The sequence below is a fragment of the Notamacropus eugenii genome, chromosome 3, assembly GCF_028372415.1.
Source record: "Notamacropus eugenii isolate mMacEug1 chromosome 3, mMacEug1.pri_v2, whole genome shotgun sequence".
Taxonomy (NCBI): Eukaryota; Metazoa; Chordata; class Mammalia; order Diprotodontia; family Macropodidae; genus Notamacropus; species Notamacropus eugenii.
Window position 1 is genome coordinate 401,934,434 of NC_092874.1, and position 18,863 is coordinate 401,953,296.

At 38.7% G+C, this 18,863-nt stretch overlaps 1 protein-coding gene and 1 pseudogene across 1 annotated transcript in view; both read right to left on the minus strand.

Annotated features, from left to right (window-relative positions):
• The window catches only part of SNX30 (sorting nexin family member 30), a 169,848-nt gene that overhangs the window by 96,202 nt on the left and 54,783 nt on the right, over positions 1-18,863 (minus strand). Inside the window, exon 2 of the mRNA XM_072598043.1 lies at positions 8,482-8,673. Coding sequence (XP_072454144.1) covers positions 8,482-8,673 — 192 coding nt within the window. The remainder of the gene's footprint in view (positions 1-8,481; positions 8,674-18,863) is intronic.
• On the minus strand, positions 1,568-7,945 carry LOC140497280 (transgelin-2 pseudogene; annotated as a pseudogene).

Genomic DNA, 18,863 nt, shown 5'->3' on the forward strand with positions numbered 1-18,863 from the left:
ATTCTTACAAACTTGATTCAGTTCTCTATATATTTTAGAAATGAAGCCTTTATTTACACTAGCTATAAAAATTACTCCCCAGCTTTCTGCTTCCCTTCTAGTCTTGGATGAATTGGTTTTGTTTGTGCAAAAACTTTTCAATTTAATGTAATAAAAATTATCCATTTTGCATTTCATAATGTTCCCTATCTCTTGTTTGGTCACAAATTCTTCCCTTCTCCATAAATCTGGTAGGTAACTTATTCCTTGCTCTTCTATTTTGCTTATAGTATCAGTCTTTATATCTAAATCATGTACCCATTTTGACTTTATCTTGGTATATGGTGTAAGATGTTGGTCTATGCCTAGTTTCTGCTATACTATTTTCCAGTTTTCCCAGCAATTTTTCTTTAATAGTGAGCTGTTATTCCAGAATCTGGAGTCTTTGGATTTATCAAATAGTAGATTACTATAGTCATTGACTACTGTGTCTTGTGTACCTAACTTATTCTACTGATTCACCACTCTGTTTCTTAGCCAGTACCAAACAGTTTTAACAATTGCTGCTTTATAATACGATTTAAAATCTGGTATGATCAGGCCACCTTCCCTTGAATTTCTTTTCATTAATTCCCTTGATATTCTGGACCTTTTGTTCTTTCAGGTGAATTTTGTTATTGTTTTTCCTAGCTCTATAAAATAATTTTTTGGTAGTTTGACTGGTATAACACTGAATAGGTAAATTAATTTAGGTAGAATTGTCATTTTTAATATATTAGATTAGCCTACCCATGAGCAATTGATATTTATCCTGTTATTTAGATCAGACTTTTATTTGTGTGAAGTGTTTTGTAATTGTGCTCATATAGTTCATTGTCCTCATATAGTTCTTGGGTTTGTTTTGGTAGGTAGATTCCCAAATATTTTATAATGTCTACAGTAACTTTAAGTGGAATTTCTCTATCACTTGCTGTTGGGCTTTGTTAGTAGTATATAGAAATGCCAATGATTTATGTGGGTTTATTTTATATCCTGCAGTTTTGCTGAATTTGTTTATTATTTCACATAATTTTTTACTTGATTCTCTAAGTATATCATAGTATCATCTGCAAAGAGTAATAGCTTTGTTTCTTCTCTGCTTACTCTAATTCCTTCTATTTCTTTTTTTCTCTTATTGCTAAAGCTAATATTTATCAGCCATATTTTTAAAATGCTCCAAATCACTAATATAAAGAGAATTAAAATTAAACAATGCTGAGTTTCTACTTCCTAGACTTGAACTTCCTGACCCCAGGTCCAGTGCTCTATCTGTTTCAACACTTAGCTAGCTATATTCAAGAGCTACATGCAAGAAACCACTAAATTCTTGTATGTACTTATTTTTTCCACACTTTTAAGTTTAGTATTATTAACAAGTTCTCCATCACTTTTTTAACACTAAGTATTTTTAATAATATTTTATTTTCCCCCAATGACATGTTAAAACAATTATTATCAGGTTTTTAAATTAAGTTTTAACTTCCAAATTCCCCTTTCCTGAGAGGGTAAGCAATCTGATATAGGTTATTATATGTGTTTATACGTATTCTTTTTCTTTTTTTTACAAAGACTGGGAATCTTAATTCAGATCAGCAAACTCACATTTCTCAAATCTCAGACTTTGGGTGGGCCTTTTGAGGAAGAGGGGAAGGACTCAGGAAAGAAGAGAAAGCAAGGCCAATCCATCTCCCTGGACATCCCTTCCATCCCTGAACCCTGTCTCAGGCTACTGGGTAAAGGAGGATAGGTCAAAGGGAATGCCAAGAAGAGAGGGACAGAGGGAAAAAGAGGCCTCTGCCAAGGAGAGGCTTACCCAGATGTGTAGCTTTCAAAGTCCACCTGTGGCCAGAATAGCAGCCACTGTAGGCCCCTCCCTATAAATTAAGTTCCCACAGTATCAAGGCTGGGGGTGGGGGGAACAGGAAGAACAACCTTGTGGAAGAGAAAATGGTCCCATGTTCATCTCCTTTCAAGGCAGTGCCGTGAACCCTCGCCTAAAGAATGGTTATATGGGTGCAAATTCCCAAATGAGAGGACAAGCCAGGGTGGGAGAATGAATAGGAATGATGAAGGGATATCCCCCAGTTTTTGTACAGGAGAAGGGAGGATGGGGCACTTGGTCCAGTTTTGCTGATTTGGGGACAGGCAGTGTACTACAGCAAATTCAAGGTGAGAAAGCACTAGCTCAGCACCTGTACGCACAACAGGAGAAGCAGTGCCACCAATGGGCAAGAAGCATAGGGAGAAGAGGAAGAGAAGGGACTTGAGAGTTCCACAGGCTTCCTTGGAATGTCACTGCTAGAAATATATTAACCATTTAAGGAAATGTAAGGAAGAGTGGTCATCAGAGGATCTGGTGTGGCATCCCATATCCAGTCATGCCTTCCTGAGATGCCCCATGGTTGGTGCCCATTTGCAGCCAGATGACATTCTTGCCTCCTGCAGTTGGTTTCTTAGGGGGATTCTCCTTGAACTTCTTGGGGAACCAGTTAGGATCTCAAGAGAAGAAGACATCACCCCAAGCCACTGCTAACCCACCTAGGTTCATCAGTGTCTGCTGCACACAGGCCATAGTCTTTCTTTCCCAGAGGTTCCCAGTTTGGAAGATATCAGCTGCCTACAGGAACTGAGAAATCTGTTCCATCTGTTTGAAGACCATGCCTGAAGCCTGGATTTTCTTTACTGGGCCCTGGCCTTCAGGATACAGCCCACTGATAAGCTCACAAAGCACCGTGCCATGCTTGAGTCAGTTTTGGAAATTCTCTTGCCCAGGGTGGGGCCTCCCGACATCCCTGCGGCACTATGTGGTAATCTACTGAATGAAGATCTGCTCCATCATACTGCTTCTCAATTTTCTGTTGTACTTCTTGGCTCAGTCTGTAAACAAGTCCCCTGTTGGTCATTCTGAGATGGTGATACAGGTGTCTTTACCATGAGGTGGTGGATGGAGAGCTGAGTGGGCTGGGGTGCAGCAGTGAGTGGCCTACACATATCCTTCAACCTAGCATTGCCAGGAACAGGTAAATACTTCAAAGAGATAAAGGACCCATATGTATAAAAATATTTATAGCAGCATTTTTTTTCTTGAGGGAAAGAATTGGAAGTTAAGGAGGTTCTCATCAATTGGATAAAAGCTAAACAAAACAAATAGAAGTAATGGAATTTTATTGCTCTGTAAGAAACAACAAGAAATCATGGATTTAGATAAACTTGGGAAGACATGAATTAATACAGAATGAAGTGAGAAGAACCAGTAGAACATTTTATACAATAATCAAAACATTATAACAAAAAACAATTTTGAAAGATCTAAGAGCACAATGAAAAAGCATGTTTGTTACCCACAGTGATCTCACAAAGGGATGAGGGACTTAAGGGCAAGGTTCAATATAGATTTTTGGACATCCGTGGGGTACATTTGTTTTTCTCTAGTTTTTATTAGTTACAAAGAAAGTTTGTTTTATTTTTATTGGTGGGAAGGAAGAACAAGAACTTAGGAGGGAAAAGGGCTAATAGTAAGAATACCCTCAAAAAGATGAAGGAAAGAACATCTGGGCATCTTTTTTTAAACACCTAAAGAGAATAGAAGGTTCAGAAGGAGGTACAGATTAAAAGAACTGCTTTGAAACTCACATATTCAATCTATTAAATTCTTGCAAGCTAAGTATAATAGTGATTTGTAGTTTCATATCCATATTTTTTTCTACACACATGCACATACGCATATGCTCATGACTTTGGTCAAGTATTGAATAATAACAACAAATTTCAGTTTAAAAATAAACTCTATGCCAGATTTTGGATGGAGGGAAGAGGGGAAGATTTTGTAAGGAACAGGCTACTTCTGAATCCAGAAGGTCCAATTCTGCCCCTACCATGAACTGTTCTGCCTAGAGGCAAGGGAGGTTACATATTTGTCATGCTTCCCTTTACAAAGAGTTGGCAGGTCATAGGATTGTCAAATGAAAATTACAGTATTGCCAAGGATGTCTAAAATGGCAGTCTCCTAAAACTTGAAATAACCTCTAGTCACTAGAATGCTCAATTTTCCCTTGCTCTCTTTTTTCTTGGCACAACAGGCATCTTCTCTTCCAAACAAGCTCATGATTTATGAAGCAACAACACTGCTCACACTGAAATGCCTACAATTCCTAGTTTTATATAAACAAGGTAAAGTGGGGGGGGGGGGTTCAGTTAGAAAGCCTTTTGGCAGTCAAGCAGTGCACTGAGTGAACTCTTCCCATACTTCTCTGGGTTCAGCTGCAAAGACAACACTCAAAGGCAAGCACTGATTACAATGCTATAGAATGCTGACCTTGCTTCTACCTTCTAGATTGTCCTTTAAACTGAGACACTTCAAAGTAGAGTGTGTGTGTGTGTGTGTGTGTGTGTGTGTGTGTGTGTGTGTGTGTGTGTGTTGAGGTGGGGGTGGCGGAGTGGGAGGAAAGGAAGGTATGAACTCAGTTATGAAAAATTCCAAACTCGGTGATTCCAATCTCTCCTCACAGGTTAAGTTACCTCAATCACTGAAACAAAGATTTTGTGCCCAGCTCTACGCTTGCTCCTACACCATTCTGAAGGTTCCTTCTCAAGAGAATTCTTAGTAACTTATACTAAGGCCTTTAGATGTGTGGAGAACAAATCTAGAAATGAATTTCCCACAGACATCTCAAACTCAGCATGGTCAGCACAGAATTCACCAGCCTACCTCCCTCCCCACAAGGGTACAACCATTATCTCGGCCACCCAGGACTGAAATCTCAATATAATCCTCAACTCCTTACTCACACCTATTCCATCTATCTAATCTTGTCATTGCTGCCTTTGCAACATATTTTGTACACATCCTTTTTTCTCCATTTACACAGCCACCACCCTGATTCAGACCACCATCATCTCTCTCATGATCTTCTAATTAGTCTCCCTGCCTCAAGCCTCTCTCTCCTCACTCCAATCCATCATCTGCTCTGCTGCCAAAATGACTTTGCTAAAGCATAGGTGTAACTATGTGGCTCCCTGTAACCTGAAGGATCAAATGTGAAATCCTCCATTTGGTTTTCAAAGGCTTTCACTGCCTAGCTCTTTTCTAGCCTTCCAATTTTCTTGCCCCCTAGATCTCCACATGCTCTTCCATCTAGCTACTCTGACCTACCAGCTGTTACTTGCATAAAACATTCCATCTCCCAACTCTGTAACTTTGCAATGGCTATGGGTTCACGAAATATGATGAAGGAAGAGATAACTTAACTGAGGAAACAGAAAGGGTGATGGAGAATGATAGCAAAAAGGCAAGTGGGATATCAAGATGGGAATTTTATTTGCCATTATTCAGGTTGGGAGAGGTCTTCAAAGTGGAGATGTCCAGCAGAAAGCTGAGAAAGAACTAGAAAGAAGGCAGGAGAGAGGTTCATCACCCTCATCTCCAGTTAGAGAGAGCAATGGGGAAAAAATGATGTGGTGTGAATTTGTGTAACTGAGTAAAAACAGATGAGAAGGAATACACATTTTCAGAGGGAAGTCAGAGAAATCACTTGGGAGGGGGTCAGGAATTGCAGCAAAGAAACTTTGTGGAATTAGCAAGATAAGCCACCGATCTTATAGCACAAACTGACCATTTATAAAGGAAAAAGGTTTTACATTTCATCTAATACAGCAAAAAAAAAAACAAAACAAAACAAAACCAACTTGTCTACTCTTTAAAAAGATATATCATCAACATAACTTGCAGCAAAGTCTTTCTCTGATGGTTTATCACAGGACACAGAGGACCCTGGGTTATTGCAGGCCATGCTATCAGAGCAAAGGGTCTGCCAGATCCTACCCCAAGCTAAAAACCTTCTAAACAAGGACCCACCTCACTGAAATTCAGATGTGTATAATAACCACAATGTCGGTCACAACGTTACCACTTATTTTGACCATAGCCACTCAGGAGGTAAAAAGGGCTTCATTTAAGTAATGAGAACAAGATAAGGATAGAGACTGCTCCTGTGATTATATCACTGTGGGAAACTCCTAGGTGAGGAAACTCCCTATACTAATACAGGTCAGCAGCTCCCCTTCAATTTATAATCATTGTTACCTAGAAAAGTTGAGAGGTTAGGTGATTTGCCAGGGTCACACAGCCAGTAGGTATCAGAGGAAGGATTTTCTAGTTCCAAGGTTGGCTCTCTATCCATTATTCCACACTACCTCTCAGTTATGGCTAACAAACTGTATGTAAGATGAATTTTAGTATATTTAAGGTGGACTTTTAGTGTAAATAAGGTGGATTTTAGTGTGTGTAAAGTGAATTTTTGTTATTATTTCTTAAGAGTTCAGCTTCCCAGGATCCATAGCCACAACAATCTCCTCTTCCCAGGTACTAGATATGAGTTCCTACAGTTATGGTTCAGAACATGTCCACCACACCTGCGCAGCATTATATAATAATAAATAATATAAATATCCACTGTGGCTACACAGTGAGATCTCTTCTTCGATCATGCTACCTTGGAAAAACTGAAAACTTAGAAACCTCCAGAACTAGCTCTGAAAGCAGTTACACACAAAACCTGAAGCTTGGGACAATGTCCCCTTCATCTCAACAGCAGGGTCCAACTTTAACATTAGGCAGTTTTCAGATGAAGAAGCAATCAAAGCTATCTAAAGTCTTATGAAAAAATGCTCTAAATCGCTATGGATTACAAAAATGCAAATCAATACAACTCCGAGGTACTACTTTATACCTATCAGATTGGTTAACATGACAGAAAAGGAAAATGACAAAGGCTGGTGGGGATGTGGGAAAATTGAGACACAAATGCACCGTTGGTGGAGTTGTGAACTGAATCAACCATTCTAGAGAGCAATTTTTAGAACTGTGGCCAAAGAGCTATAAAACCATGTATGCCCTTTCACCCAGCAATACCACAACTAGGTCTGTATCCCAAAAAGATAAAAAAGCAAAAGGAAAAGGACTTATGTGCACAAAAATAATTATAGTAGCTCTTTTACTGGTGGCAAAGGATTAGAAATTCCCAATCAATTGGGGAATGGTTATACAAGTTGTGGCATATGATTGTATTGGATTATTATTGTGCTGTAAGAATGGAGAGCAGGATGATTTCAGAAAAACTTGGGAAGACTTACATGAACTGATGCAGAGTGAAGCGAGCAGCACGAAAACACGGTACAGAGTAACAGCAACACTGTGCTATGATCAACTGTGAATGATTGAAGACAATTCAGAAGGACTTATGATGAAAAATGCTGTCTATCTCTAGACAAAGAACTGATGAGGTCTGAATGCAGACTGAAGCATACTTTTTTTTAACTTTATTTTTCTTGAGATTTTTTGGTGAGGGGGAGAGCTGTATTTTCTTTCACAACATGACTAACATGGAAACGTTTTACATGACTGCATATATATAACCTATAAAAACTGCTTGCCTTCTCAGGAGTGGAGAGGGCAGAGAGAAGATCTGGAATTCAAAATTTTAAAAAATGAATGTTAAAAATTGTTTACATGTAATTAGGAAAAATTAAAAAGAAAAAAATTCATTCCAAATGTTTCTTCCTCTTGTATGAATGGACACACAGCAAAGTAAGCAGAACCAGTAGGGCAATTTCCATCATGAGCACAATAATGTAAAGGTACACAATACTGAAGGACTTTCAGAACTTTGAATAATATAATGATCAATAATTGTAACTTCAGAAGACAGGCTTAAGGGCTGTCTCTTGCCTCTCACAGAGATAGAAGACTACAAGTAAAAAATGAAGCACATATTCTTAGATATGGCTAAGACATTTATTTGTTTTGCTTGACTGCAGTGCTTCTCACCACCACCACCACCCGCTATGGAGGAAGTCACTGGGAAATTAAAAGGAGGTAAAAAATAACTTTACGGTTTAATCTTTTTTATATTTCTGTCATTTCCCAATGATTTCTCCCCTACTCAACCCCGTCCCACCCCAGCCCCTAGGGCAGCAGAAAATAAATACAGTCAAGCAAAACAAGAAAGTATCAATAAAACATGCTTTTAAACAAACAAAAAACATTTCCCCATTATTTTGTTTCATTACAAAGACAATATTTACTTATCACATAAGGGAGCTAAGAAGTCATTTAGTATTCTCATTTTACAGATGAGGAAACTGATACCCAGGAAGGTTAAAGGACTTGCCTCAAGTTACAGGTAGCAAGTAGCAGAGCCAAGAGTTGAACCCTTACAGGTCCTTAACCTGAAATCCAGCGTTTCTTCCACTGAACTACACTGCCTATTCTTTCTTAATGGAATACAGAGAGTCTGTCACTCCTAAACACCCATGCAGTTCATCTTAAACCACACTAATCAAATAAAGATTAAATTAACTCTGTAAAAAGTAGTTTAGCTTTGTAATAAATGGCTTTCTGGGTAGGAAGGGCCACCACTTTCCAAGGAACTTTTCCCTATCCATTATTAAATTACTATGTCCTACCTTTGTAGTGACCCTGTATGTGATGTAGGTCTCCATCGTACAGACATGTTTCTTGGGATCATCAACGGTGACAAACAGGTCTCTGGTCTCACCATCAAGATCATCATCCAGCTGAAGTCTGTTGAGAAGTGAAGATGAAGAGGCTGGGCTGGAAGTGCCCGCAGGAGTTCCACCATTGGGCAAACTAAGGTCCTAAAAAGAGAAAAAAGAGAAAACGGCTTTTTAAAAAAACACACAAAGAGAATAAACTCCTAATAAAACAAGCCCTGCATAATGTTGGTTTTGTTTTGAACACACCCTTTGTAATTTTAGTTTTATCATGTCAATGTTTTCTTCCAACAAAGGAACAAAACTATCCTATGCTTGAACGAAGTAAAATTTCATATAAAGATATGAAACTGAACTCAAAGGGAAAAGTTTCTTTATGATCCTCGTAAAAACAACTACAGTGCTCTTTTAACAAGAATTAACTTGCCAAATGATTCCTCCTCCACCTCTTAAATGTGAGTTAGATGGAATCATAAATCTGAACTCATGATTCTTATCCTCACAAGAACCCTAACATTCTGAGCTAATAAGGATCTTTTTAACCACATACTTTGGTGATCTTCTACCCCTGCTTTCCTTCCCTGAACACAGTGCTATTTCATACCAGGTAAGAGATGATACAGAAAACCCAATAATATGTCTTTAAAAATTAACAAGACATGGAAAAAATTCACATACTAAGAATGCAAGAGGACTAAAAAAAAAAAAGAAAAACTATAATACTCAGATACTTTGGGGGGCAGGGGGAAGGAATTAGCCATGAACTTTTTTGCAGTATTCTTAAAGCACAACGCTGGCTTGGTAATTTTTATGGAACATTTGTGTATACACACACACACACCCCCCACCGCCGCCACCACCACCATCACCAGCTAGAAAAGAACTAAGCCTTTTAAAAATGATTCATATTAGTACAAGCATTTCCTCATATCTCACTCCCTAGGCAACTGAGCAAGCATCATCCACAGAATTCCAAGAAAATCTTCATTTTTTTACCCTCAAGGGAAAATTTCAGAAGTTATCTATGATTTACACTTTTTTAAAACCCACCTCAGAAATCATAACAGTAGACAAGAATTTCTGCATAGAGGGCAACCACCACAAACTACACCCAACACAAGCAGTCTTTAAAGGGAATGGGGTGGGACCCTATGGACATTTGTGAAACGAAAAGATGCGACTAAGGGTAAAGGGGAGGTGCAGCAATGAGAAGGAAAGAGAAACTCTTTCCAGCCCAGCTGATACTTTCCCATTTTAATTAATTTTTCTGGCTAAAGAGACTGCAAAGTTTTGTTCTTGTTTATCTCTGTGCTTTGTTGATTATGAAAAAGCATTAGATTTCATAAAACAAAACACTAACTTAAACTACGTATCCACTCGCTTTACACTGAAATCACTGAAAATGATCTTGGAAAATCTCAGAATATTCAATAACCCTGTTCATTAACCATCTGATCATAAACCTCATGGGAAGTATAAAACAGGGAAATGTATGCTGACAGGGATGTTTCACTACTGTCATTGATATGATACAGAGGAATCTAAGTTAAACACTATAGTCAGATCCTCCTTAAGTTCCTATCTGCATCAAGCTCATCAGGAACTCTCTAGGGTCTCAACATCTATAACCACTCAAAAAAATTTGTCCTAACTATTCGCACAGGAAAGACCAAGTGGAAAAAGAATTTCTGTTGCCAAGATGTCATATGTGTATATGTGTGTGTGTGTGTGTCTATATATATATATATATATATATATATATATATATATACACACACATGTGGGGGGGGGCACCTGAGAACACTCAGATGGACCAAGTGGTAGGCTCTGAGAAAGGGCAAAACAGGTCAGAACACCTTCAGTAAGTCACAAAGCTCCTTCAATGACTCCATTTCCTATAAAAGCAAAAGTTCATTTTTTAAAAATACCAAAGTGCTGCCATTGCTGCTGGAAGGCAGGAGACCTGGAATACAACAGATGTCGGACAAATTAAAAATTAGTATCACACGGGAGATAGTGATGAAGTACATGGTGGGCATAAGTAAAGGGTAGCATAAAACTAATAAGGAACTCTGAAGAACAAGAATAAAATATGTCATCAGGGAACTGTACGACAGGAAAAGAAAATGGAATAACCATGTGGTGAAGGATGAGGAACAAAGCCTGGTGATGGGAGGGCATGGACAAAGTACTCAGGCATGGATAGGTTTCAGTCAGCATTGTGGAAGAAAATTTCCAAATGAAGAAGATGAGAAATCTATTTGAGTTCTGCTTATTGTTAGCAAAGAGGTGATAAACTGTTGTTTCTGTATTGCCAAAACATCTCATTGCTGTTGCCAGCACCCTTTAAAATTAGCATCCTAGACAAAAAGCCCTAGTTGTTCTGTTCTAGTTACAGCTTTGTCGGCAAACAGACAGAACCATTAAGTGGTAAAGACTTCTCAAAAAAATTGAGAAAAGAGAGTAAAATCACAGATTAAGTTTATAAATCAGTTTTACTAATTTTCTGAGGGGAGATGGGGAGATGGATGACAAGGAAAGTCAGGGAACAAGTCATCTAGCTTTGTGACTCACACGAGCTTCAAGTTAATGGTTTTCCTAAATCCCAGTTTAAAAAAAAATAACAAAGCAAGTAGACTATACTTTATTATAGCAATTTATAACTCAGATAAAGGTAGGAAGAGAAGTCAGTATTATTGCTTTTGTGATATTTCTTCCATACACTCAGGAGGAAAAAACCTTTGGACTTTGGCAGTTCTAAAGCAATAGAATGGAACTATCCTGAGATTTTCTAACCAAAACCCTTCAGCTATGTATTCCAGAACCAAAGTCACCCTTTCTTCTCAGCACAACCAAAAAACCTTCTAGGCAAGGGTTCAACCTCCATACTAAAAGAAAAAAAGAAGAAAAAAACAGTACAAGTTGACTAGCTAACCATTACCTTTGAAAGTTTGAGTGAGAACCTCCCCAAAGCGCCTTGTTTTTGAGAGACCACATTGACCTACTCTGCCCCTTCAAAAAATATTTTCTAAAACTATGGTCACAAGACAAAAACAAACAAACAAACAAAAAGAAAACCCAAAGTGTATCTCACAAAGTAAAGAAAACTGAAGAGATCTAAGAGTTGAACCATTGGGCTGGGTGTCATATGACTAAAGGAAGAGGGAATCTTTCATTTGCTGGGATCTTATTGTATTTACTTGTACCTGTAATACCTCCTTGGGTAGATATTCAAGTTCGGACAGCTGGTGGCAGTGCTTATATGGTAAATGGACTTTTAACAAACTTGGCCCAATTTCACCTCCATGGAACAAGATACCTCTGTGCTAGGTATCACCTCCACTTCCCCTTGTCTGTCCTACCCCCTTTTTATCATTGTCTCTCCCCCCGCATTAGATAGTGAGCTCCTTAAGGATAGGAACTGGCACATAGTAGGCACTTAAAAAATGTTCATTGGATTGGACTGGAATGTCAGATCACAGCATTAAAGATGGAAGGGATCTCTGAAGTAATTTAGTATAATCCTGTTTTACAAATTAGTAAACTGAGGCCCAGAGAAAGAAAGTAACCTGCCCAAGAGTTTCCTTGTAGAGTGACATAGTAATACCCAACAAATAACTATTAAAAATAAGAAATGAACTGATCTTTATCTTCACTTATTCCTCAAATTTGCTCTTAACGATTTTACTGAATGTATTACTTCTATACCATAGCAAAGAGGTGGAGGAGGAATAATAGTGGTGGTAGCTGCAGCAGCAGCAGCAGCAGAAGTAATAGCTAACATTTATACAGCACTTACTATGTGTCAGACACTTTACGATTATGATCTCACTGGATCCTCACAACCATCCCAGGAGGCAGGTGTTTTTATTATATTAATTCCACAGATAAGGAAACTGAGGCAAACGGAGGTTAAGTGACTTGCCCAGGGTCACACAGTAAGTGTCTAAGGCAAATTTAAACTCAGGTCTTTCTGATTTTAGGCCCAGCACTTTATTTATCATGCCACCTACCTGCCCCTAAATAGAGGGAAAGGGGAAGAGATAGATTAGGAAAGGCTTTCTGTAGGAGGCAGCATCTGAGCTGGTCTAGAAAGAATAACTAAGAATTCGTTAAGTACAGAGGAGAAAAGATAGTGGTCTAGGCATTGGAAAATGAGCACAGGCAGGATAACATGATACCTAAGCACAGTCCAGTGTGGAAAGGGATAACAAAATAAGGCCACAAAGAATGGCTGAAGTAAAATTATTGAGGGCCTTGAATATCAGACAAAAGGAGTTTGAACTTTACTCCTGCAATGGGAAATCACTGAAGATTTTTGAGGAGAGGAATGATAAGATTAGACCTGGCAAAGAAAGATGATTCTGGCACTATACAGTATGAGCTGGAGGTGGGGGGGAATACAAAGGAAACATATGCTAAGAGATTACTACTAAGTGCAAGAATTGGAAGGAAAAAAAAAGACCAGCTCTCAAAACAGCAATTGCTATTAACAATCACAGATGAGAGAACAACTAATCACTAATAATAAAAATGCCAATCGAAAACAACTGAGCTTCCTTCTCACACCCAGCAGGCTGGCCAAGGGATAACAGATGGAAACAGTCAGCGTTGAAGGCTGTAAATAGGCATGTAAATAGGCATTCTACCCCATGGTAGAACTGTGGAATGGGTTCAACCGTTCTGAAAAGCAATTTGGAATTGTGCTAAACCAGTAATTGCAATCTCCATGTCCTTTGATCTAGGGAACCAGAAATCCAGGTCAAATTCAGAAACCTCACACAAACAGTAAACTATTCATAGTAGCCACTTTTTGTAGTAGCAAAGGACTAGGAACAAAGTATATACCCATCAATTAGAGAACGGTAAATCAACTTGTGCTACATGAATCTAAGTGAGATATTATTTGTGCCATAAGAAACAATGAATATGAAAAGATCAGAACTAAAAAAAATGAAGTAAGCAGAGCCAGGAAGATGATATTGAAAATGACAAAAATGTAAACGGGAAATATAACAACCAAAAAACCCCAATTGTGCACCGTATAATTATGATGTCCAAGTTTAGAGTTAGAGAAAAAAATGAGAAAATATACTTCCCTCCCTTCTTTGCAGAGGTGGGAGATGATATACTGCCAGATTTAGCTGATACGGTGGTTAGTTTTGCTGAATTCCTTCCTCCTCCAACCTTTGGCAGCAATGGATAGTTCTCCTCCAAAGGGAAGGATTTATATGGAAATGAAAACTACGTAAAAAAAAAAAAAGATAAATAAAAAATTCAAAAGACAAACTAATTGTTACTCTCTCTTCCGATTCTTCTGACCCTAAGCATTCTAGCTTCCTCCCCATTTAACTTCATGCCCTTAAACCAGACGAAAGATTTTTTTAACAAACAAAAAAATATTAGCTCGCGGAGAAGCAGAGGAATACTAGTTTCAAATGTTCATTACACTATCAGATGCAGTGATAAGGAAGAGCTCACTGCATATTTAGATATGACTAATGCAAAAAATAAGTCACTGGAAATGCTTTAAAAAAAACTAGCCTTATTCGGCCTTAGTGAGGTAAAAACTTTTATTTCATTTTTTTATCTTTATATACTTGCCTTTCTTACATTTCCTTCAACCGATGAGTGATAAAAAAGAAAGGTCCTTTATATAACAAACTATTCATAGATGCAGAATTAGCAAGTTTTTAAAAAAGGCAACAAAGTGGGTTCCCACCGAGTGAACAGTTACTGCACACAGTATATGAAAGTAATGGAACATTATTACATGGATGGGGTAGCTAGATGGTTCAGTGGATAAAGGGCTGGGCTGGAGTCAGGCCGATAGATCTAAGTTCAAATTTAGCCTCAGACGCTCACGTCGCTGTGTGACCCTGGGCAAGTCATCTAACCCTCTATTGGCCTTAATTCACTAGAGAAGGAAATGACAAACCCCTCCAGTACCTCTGCGAAGGAAACCCCGCAGACAGCATGGTTCATAGGGTTACAAAGAGTCGGACATGACTGAATAACTGAACAGAAAAAGGAAAGGATGAAGGAAGAATTCTAGGAAGCCTAAGAAGACTTTTACGGTTTAATAATGTTGAAATGTTATCATTTACGTAATGCTTTGTAATTGGTGGTTTACACTTATAATTTTATTTTATCTTCACAACAATATTGTCAAACAGACTATTTTTACTCCCATTTTAAACATGAGAAAACTGAAGCAGAAAGAACTTAAGAGACTTGCCCAGGGGCCACAGAGTTAGGGAGTGTCTCAGGTAGGATCTGAACTCAAGTCTTTCTGACTAAGTCTGACACTCTATAGACCATATGTAGTATAGCTGCTTCTAACTAATGCATAGGAAAAAGAATAGAATATATATATATATATAAAATGACTCATAGTAACTTAACACTAAAATGCTGTCAGCCTCAGATTAATTGCAATAGTCAGTCTTGGTCTCAGATTAGAAATAGGGACTGAGACTTAGCCCTTTCTTAGAAATTTACAGTCTTAGAGACTTGCATAGGGAAATGTGCTCCAAACTTTTAAGTAACATACATCTATTAGTAAAAAAAAAAATGTGTAGCATGTACTCTCAATGTTCATACATTTAGGTATAAATTATAGATGTACTACCATACTAATAATTATATCCATTATAAAAATCATACAAAAATAGAACTTAAAAGAAGATGAGATGAAGAAGAAATGATGCTTGATCTAAGAGTCAACAGGAGACACCCAGAGTTGACTAGAGTAGGGTGGTAACATGGTCAGATCTCTGCATCAGGAAAATCACTCTGGCAGCTATGTGGAAGATGACTTGGGAGAGATTACAGGGAGGAGACCCATTAGGAGGCAGCTAGGGAAAGAGAATGTGGCCTGGAGTCAGGAAGATTTCAGTTCAAAGTTCAGTCTCCCAATACTTATTAGCGATGGGACACTGGGCAAGTCACTTAACCTGTTTGCCTGGGTTACCTGAACTGTCAATGGAGATAATAAGAGCATCTGCCTCTCAGGATGGCTATGAGCATCGAATGAAATAATGTTTGCAAAGCACTTAGCACAGGGCCTTGCACACAGCAGGAGCTGGGCAATGGCTTACTTCCTTCTCCCCTTCTCTGTCTCCCATTTCAATAGTCCTGGTGAGAAGCGATGAGAACCTGACAACAGTGAGGTGCGTGGGCAGAGAGAAGGGAAGAGGTGTGGAGGTAGGAAAGGCAATATATAGCAAACGACTGGATATGTGAGTTGAGAAGGAGTGGGGAGTCTGGACAAACAACACCAAGGCTGTAAACCTAGGTGACTGAAAAAACTGCGCCCTCAACAGAAATATGGAAGTCTGGGAAAGGGATGAATATGACAAAGATAGATAATGTCAATAGAAATCACAACTGATTCAGGGCTGTTCATCCTATAAGGCTCACTCTGTCCCTCCCAAATAAAAAAAATCAAAGAATCAGAGGTCTTTGTCATTTGTCACTATCCACACTTTCAGAGGTACCTACCAGACGCATATGGAGCAACCAGGTGACTAGGTGACAGAGTGACAGGCCTGAGTCAGGAAGACTCATCTTTATGAGTTCAGATCTGAGCTCAACACTCACTAGCTATGTGACCCTGGGCAAGTCACTTACCCCTGTTTGTCTCAGTTTCCTCATCTGTGAAATGAGCTGGAGAAGGAAATGGCAAGCCACTCCAGTATCTTTTCCAAGAAAACTCCAAATGGGATCACAAAGCATCAGAGATGACTGAAAAACAACTGAACAACCAGAGGCATAAAGGGATGTGATGAGTATAGGGAAAATTTCCCAGTGACATCTGCACAGCTGCTGCTATGGTTACCATTACAAATGTTCCAAGACACCTGGAAGAGGTTGAAAACTTGGGACCAGGGACATAAAGGGGCAAAGTAGGGATGAATTGGGGGAGATAAGGATAGATGAGGGTGTATTAGAGACATGCTTCAAAAATGGCTACCTCAAGGATGACCAATTGCAACCATTCTTCTCGCCCTTTAAGTGGCTGATTACATCACAGTCCTTGGGGTCAGACCACATGTCCTCCCTCCCCCCTTTGAAACCAGTGGCCTAGAGTGCTAGGAATGTCCCAGGACCATACAGCCATTATGTGTCATACACATCCCGGAGAAAAGAGAAGGAAACATGCCACCCTCCTTTCCATAGAGAAGTGGGGGCCTATGAGTGTGCAATGTTTGTTGCATATTCCTCCTTACTCAATTTGTTTTCTCACCCTACCTGATAGATATTCCATTCTCTTCTCTCAAGTCCTTCATAGCACTCTCTTCTCTTACCCTCTCAGCTCAGGCTCCATGAGATATTTCACTGTCCCATGAGCTCTCCCTTCTCTCCTCCTCCCCATCTCACATCCCTCAGACATCTTCACTATTATCTCCACTCCCCTTAGATGAAGAAGTGGGCCTTCTCTTTAGTTAAGGTCAACTTTTCTATCCTTCTAAATACTGGCTCCTTCTCAGATAATTACAAACATACTCATGTCTCCCCATTCTTCAAAAAACAATTTAAAAAAAATTGAGTTGAGCCACCAAAAACTAAGTCAAAATCTGGAAATTCCTGTAGCAGGAAGTCTTAATCACCTCTTCCAGGATCAAACTGAGCATGCTCACACATCATCCAAGAGTACAAGAGGGAAAAAAGTCTGACTCAAGTACAAATTTCCAATTGAAGAACTGAGGCTGGAAATGTATGAGTAGACAGAAGGAAATGTCATATATAATGAAAAAATACTATAGGCTGAGAGAAGCCATGTGGTAGACCAGAAGAGAATAACTCTACAAGTCTGATGGGACTTTCAGAGAAAAGAATGTGCAGGACACAGAAACCACAATATTATCCAAAAGAAATGAAATAAGAAATACAAAACATAATGTTAAAGTCTAGGTCTGACTGTGTCACTACTCAGTGAGCTCCAGTGCCTCCCTAATTACCTCCAGGATCAAATATAAACTCTTGTCATTTAAAGATCATTACAAGCTAGCCCCTTCCTATCTTGCCAGTCTTCTTACGTTTCTTTTACCGGCAATAACCAGCCTCCTATATAATACTCCATCTCCTTTCCCTACGCCTTTGATCTAGTCATCTCCCATTCCCAGAGTGCTCTGCTCTCATCTCTTTCTGCTTCTTAAGTTCCCTCACTTTCTGCATGAGAGTTCAAATCCTGGTCCCCCTAAATGCTACTACCTTCCCCTCTCAGACTACCTCCTATCTACTCTGTATGTATCTTACATGTACATAATTATTTACATGTGCCTCTCCCATTGATAAGCGAATTCCTTGGGGGCATGAGTCTTTATTTGTACCCCTAGAACTCAGCACAGTGGCGTGTTATTTGTCCTTCCTTCTCGAAGATGACCATTACATTAGGAAGGTGAGGCTGCGACTTGGTAAACTGTAAGCATAATAAATTTCATGATATATACTCATTTGCAACCCTTTTCATAAAAATTTTATTTACCTCCTTCCTATGAATCCAAGTCATTTATCAGATGCTGACCCAAGTCAATGACTGCTTTTTTTAAATTGTCTAGGAATTTTAAAGGAACTTACATTTTATCCATTAGATTCCTTGTGGGACCTGAAAATAAACTCAAGTACAAGATGAATCTCTGCAAAAGTAAATATCACATTCTAACCAGAAAAAATACTTTTGCCTATTAAATGTAAATGAAGCATCAATGATATAGAAACAATTCAGAGAAAAAATATGGAATCGTATCATTTATTTTATTGGAACTAAAGAGCAAAATGTTGATGCTTGGTGTACATACAGATCTGCAGGATGCTTGTAATAATTCCAAAAGATCCTAAGGGTCTATGGCTCACAGAATAGGAACTCCTAATCTTAGTCAGTGGGATAGAGTAGAAAAGGACCTGGAAAACCCAGCTCTCCTACTTAGTAGACAGTCACTTCATCTAGAGTCTGAGGGCCTGGGTTCAAATCCTACCTCTTATAATTACTACTTGGGTGACTTTAAACAACTAACTTAATATTCCACAACCTCAGTTTTCTCATCTATAAAATGAAGACGCTGGACTGGGTGACATCAAATATTCCCTCTAACTCTCTATATATGATTCTGTGATCTTTCTTGGCCTCAATTTCCTTACATACAATGAAAGGGTTGTGTTAAAATAATCTTCATGGTCCCTTCCAGCTCTAAATCTATGATAATATGGTGCTTTTAAGTTACAGGTCAAAATAATAACTTGCAACACTAAATCTTCTGAAAAGCTTTTCCTCTGGCACCTAGTAGGACACAGAGGCACAGTTATAATAAAGATGCAACAAGATTATCTTC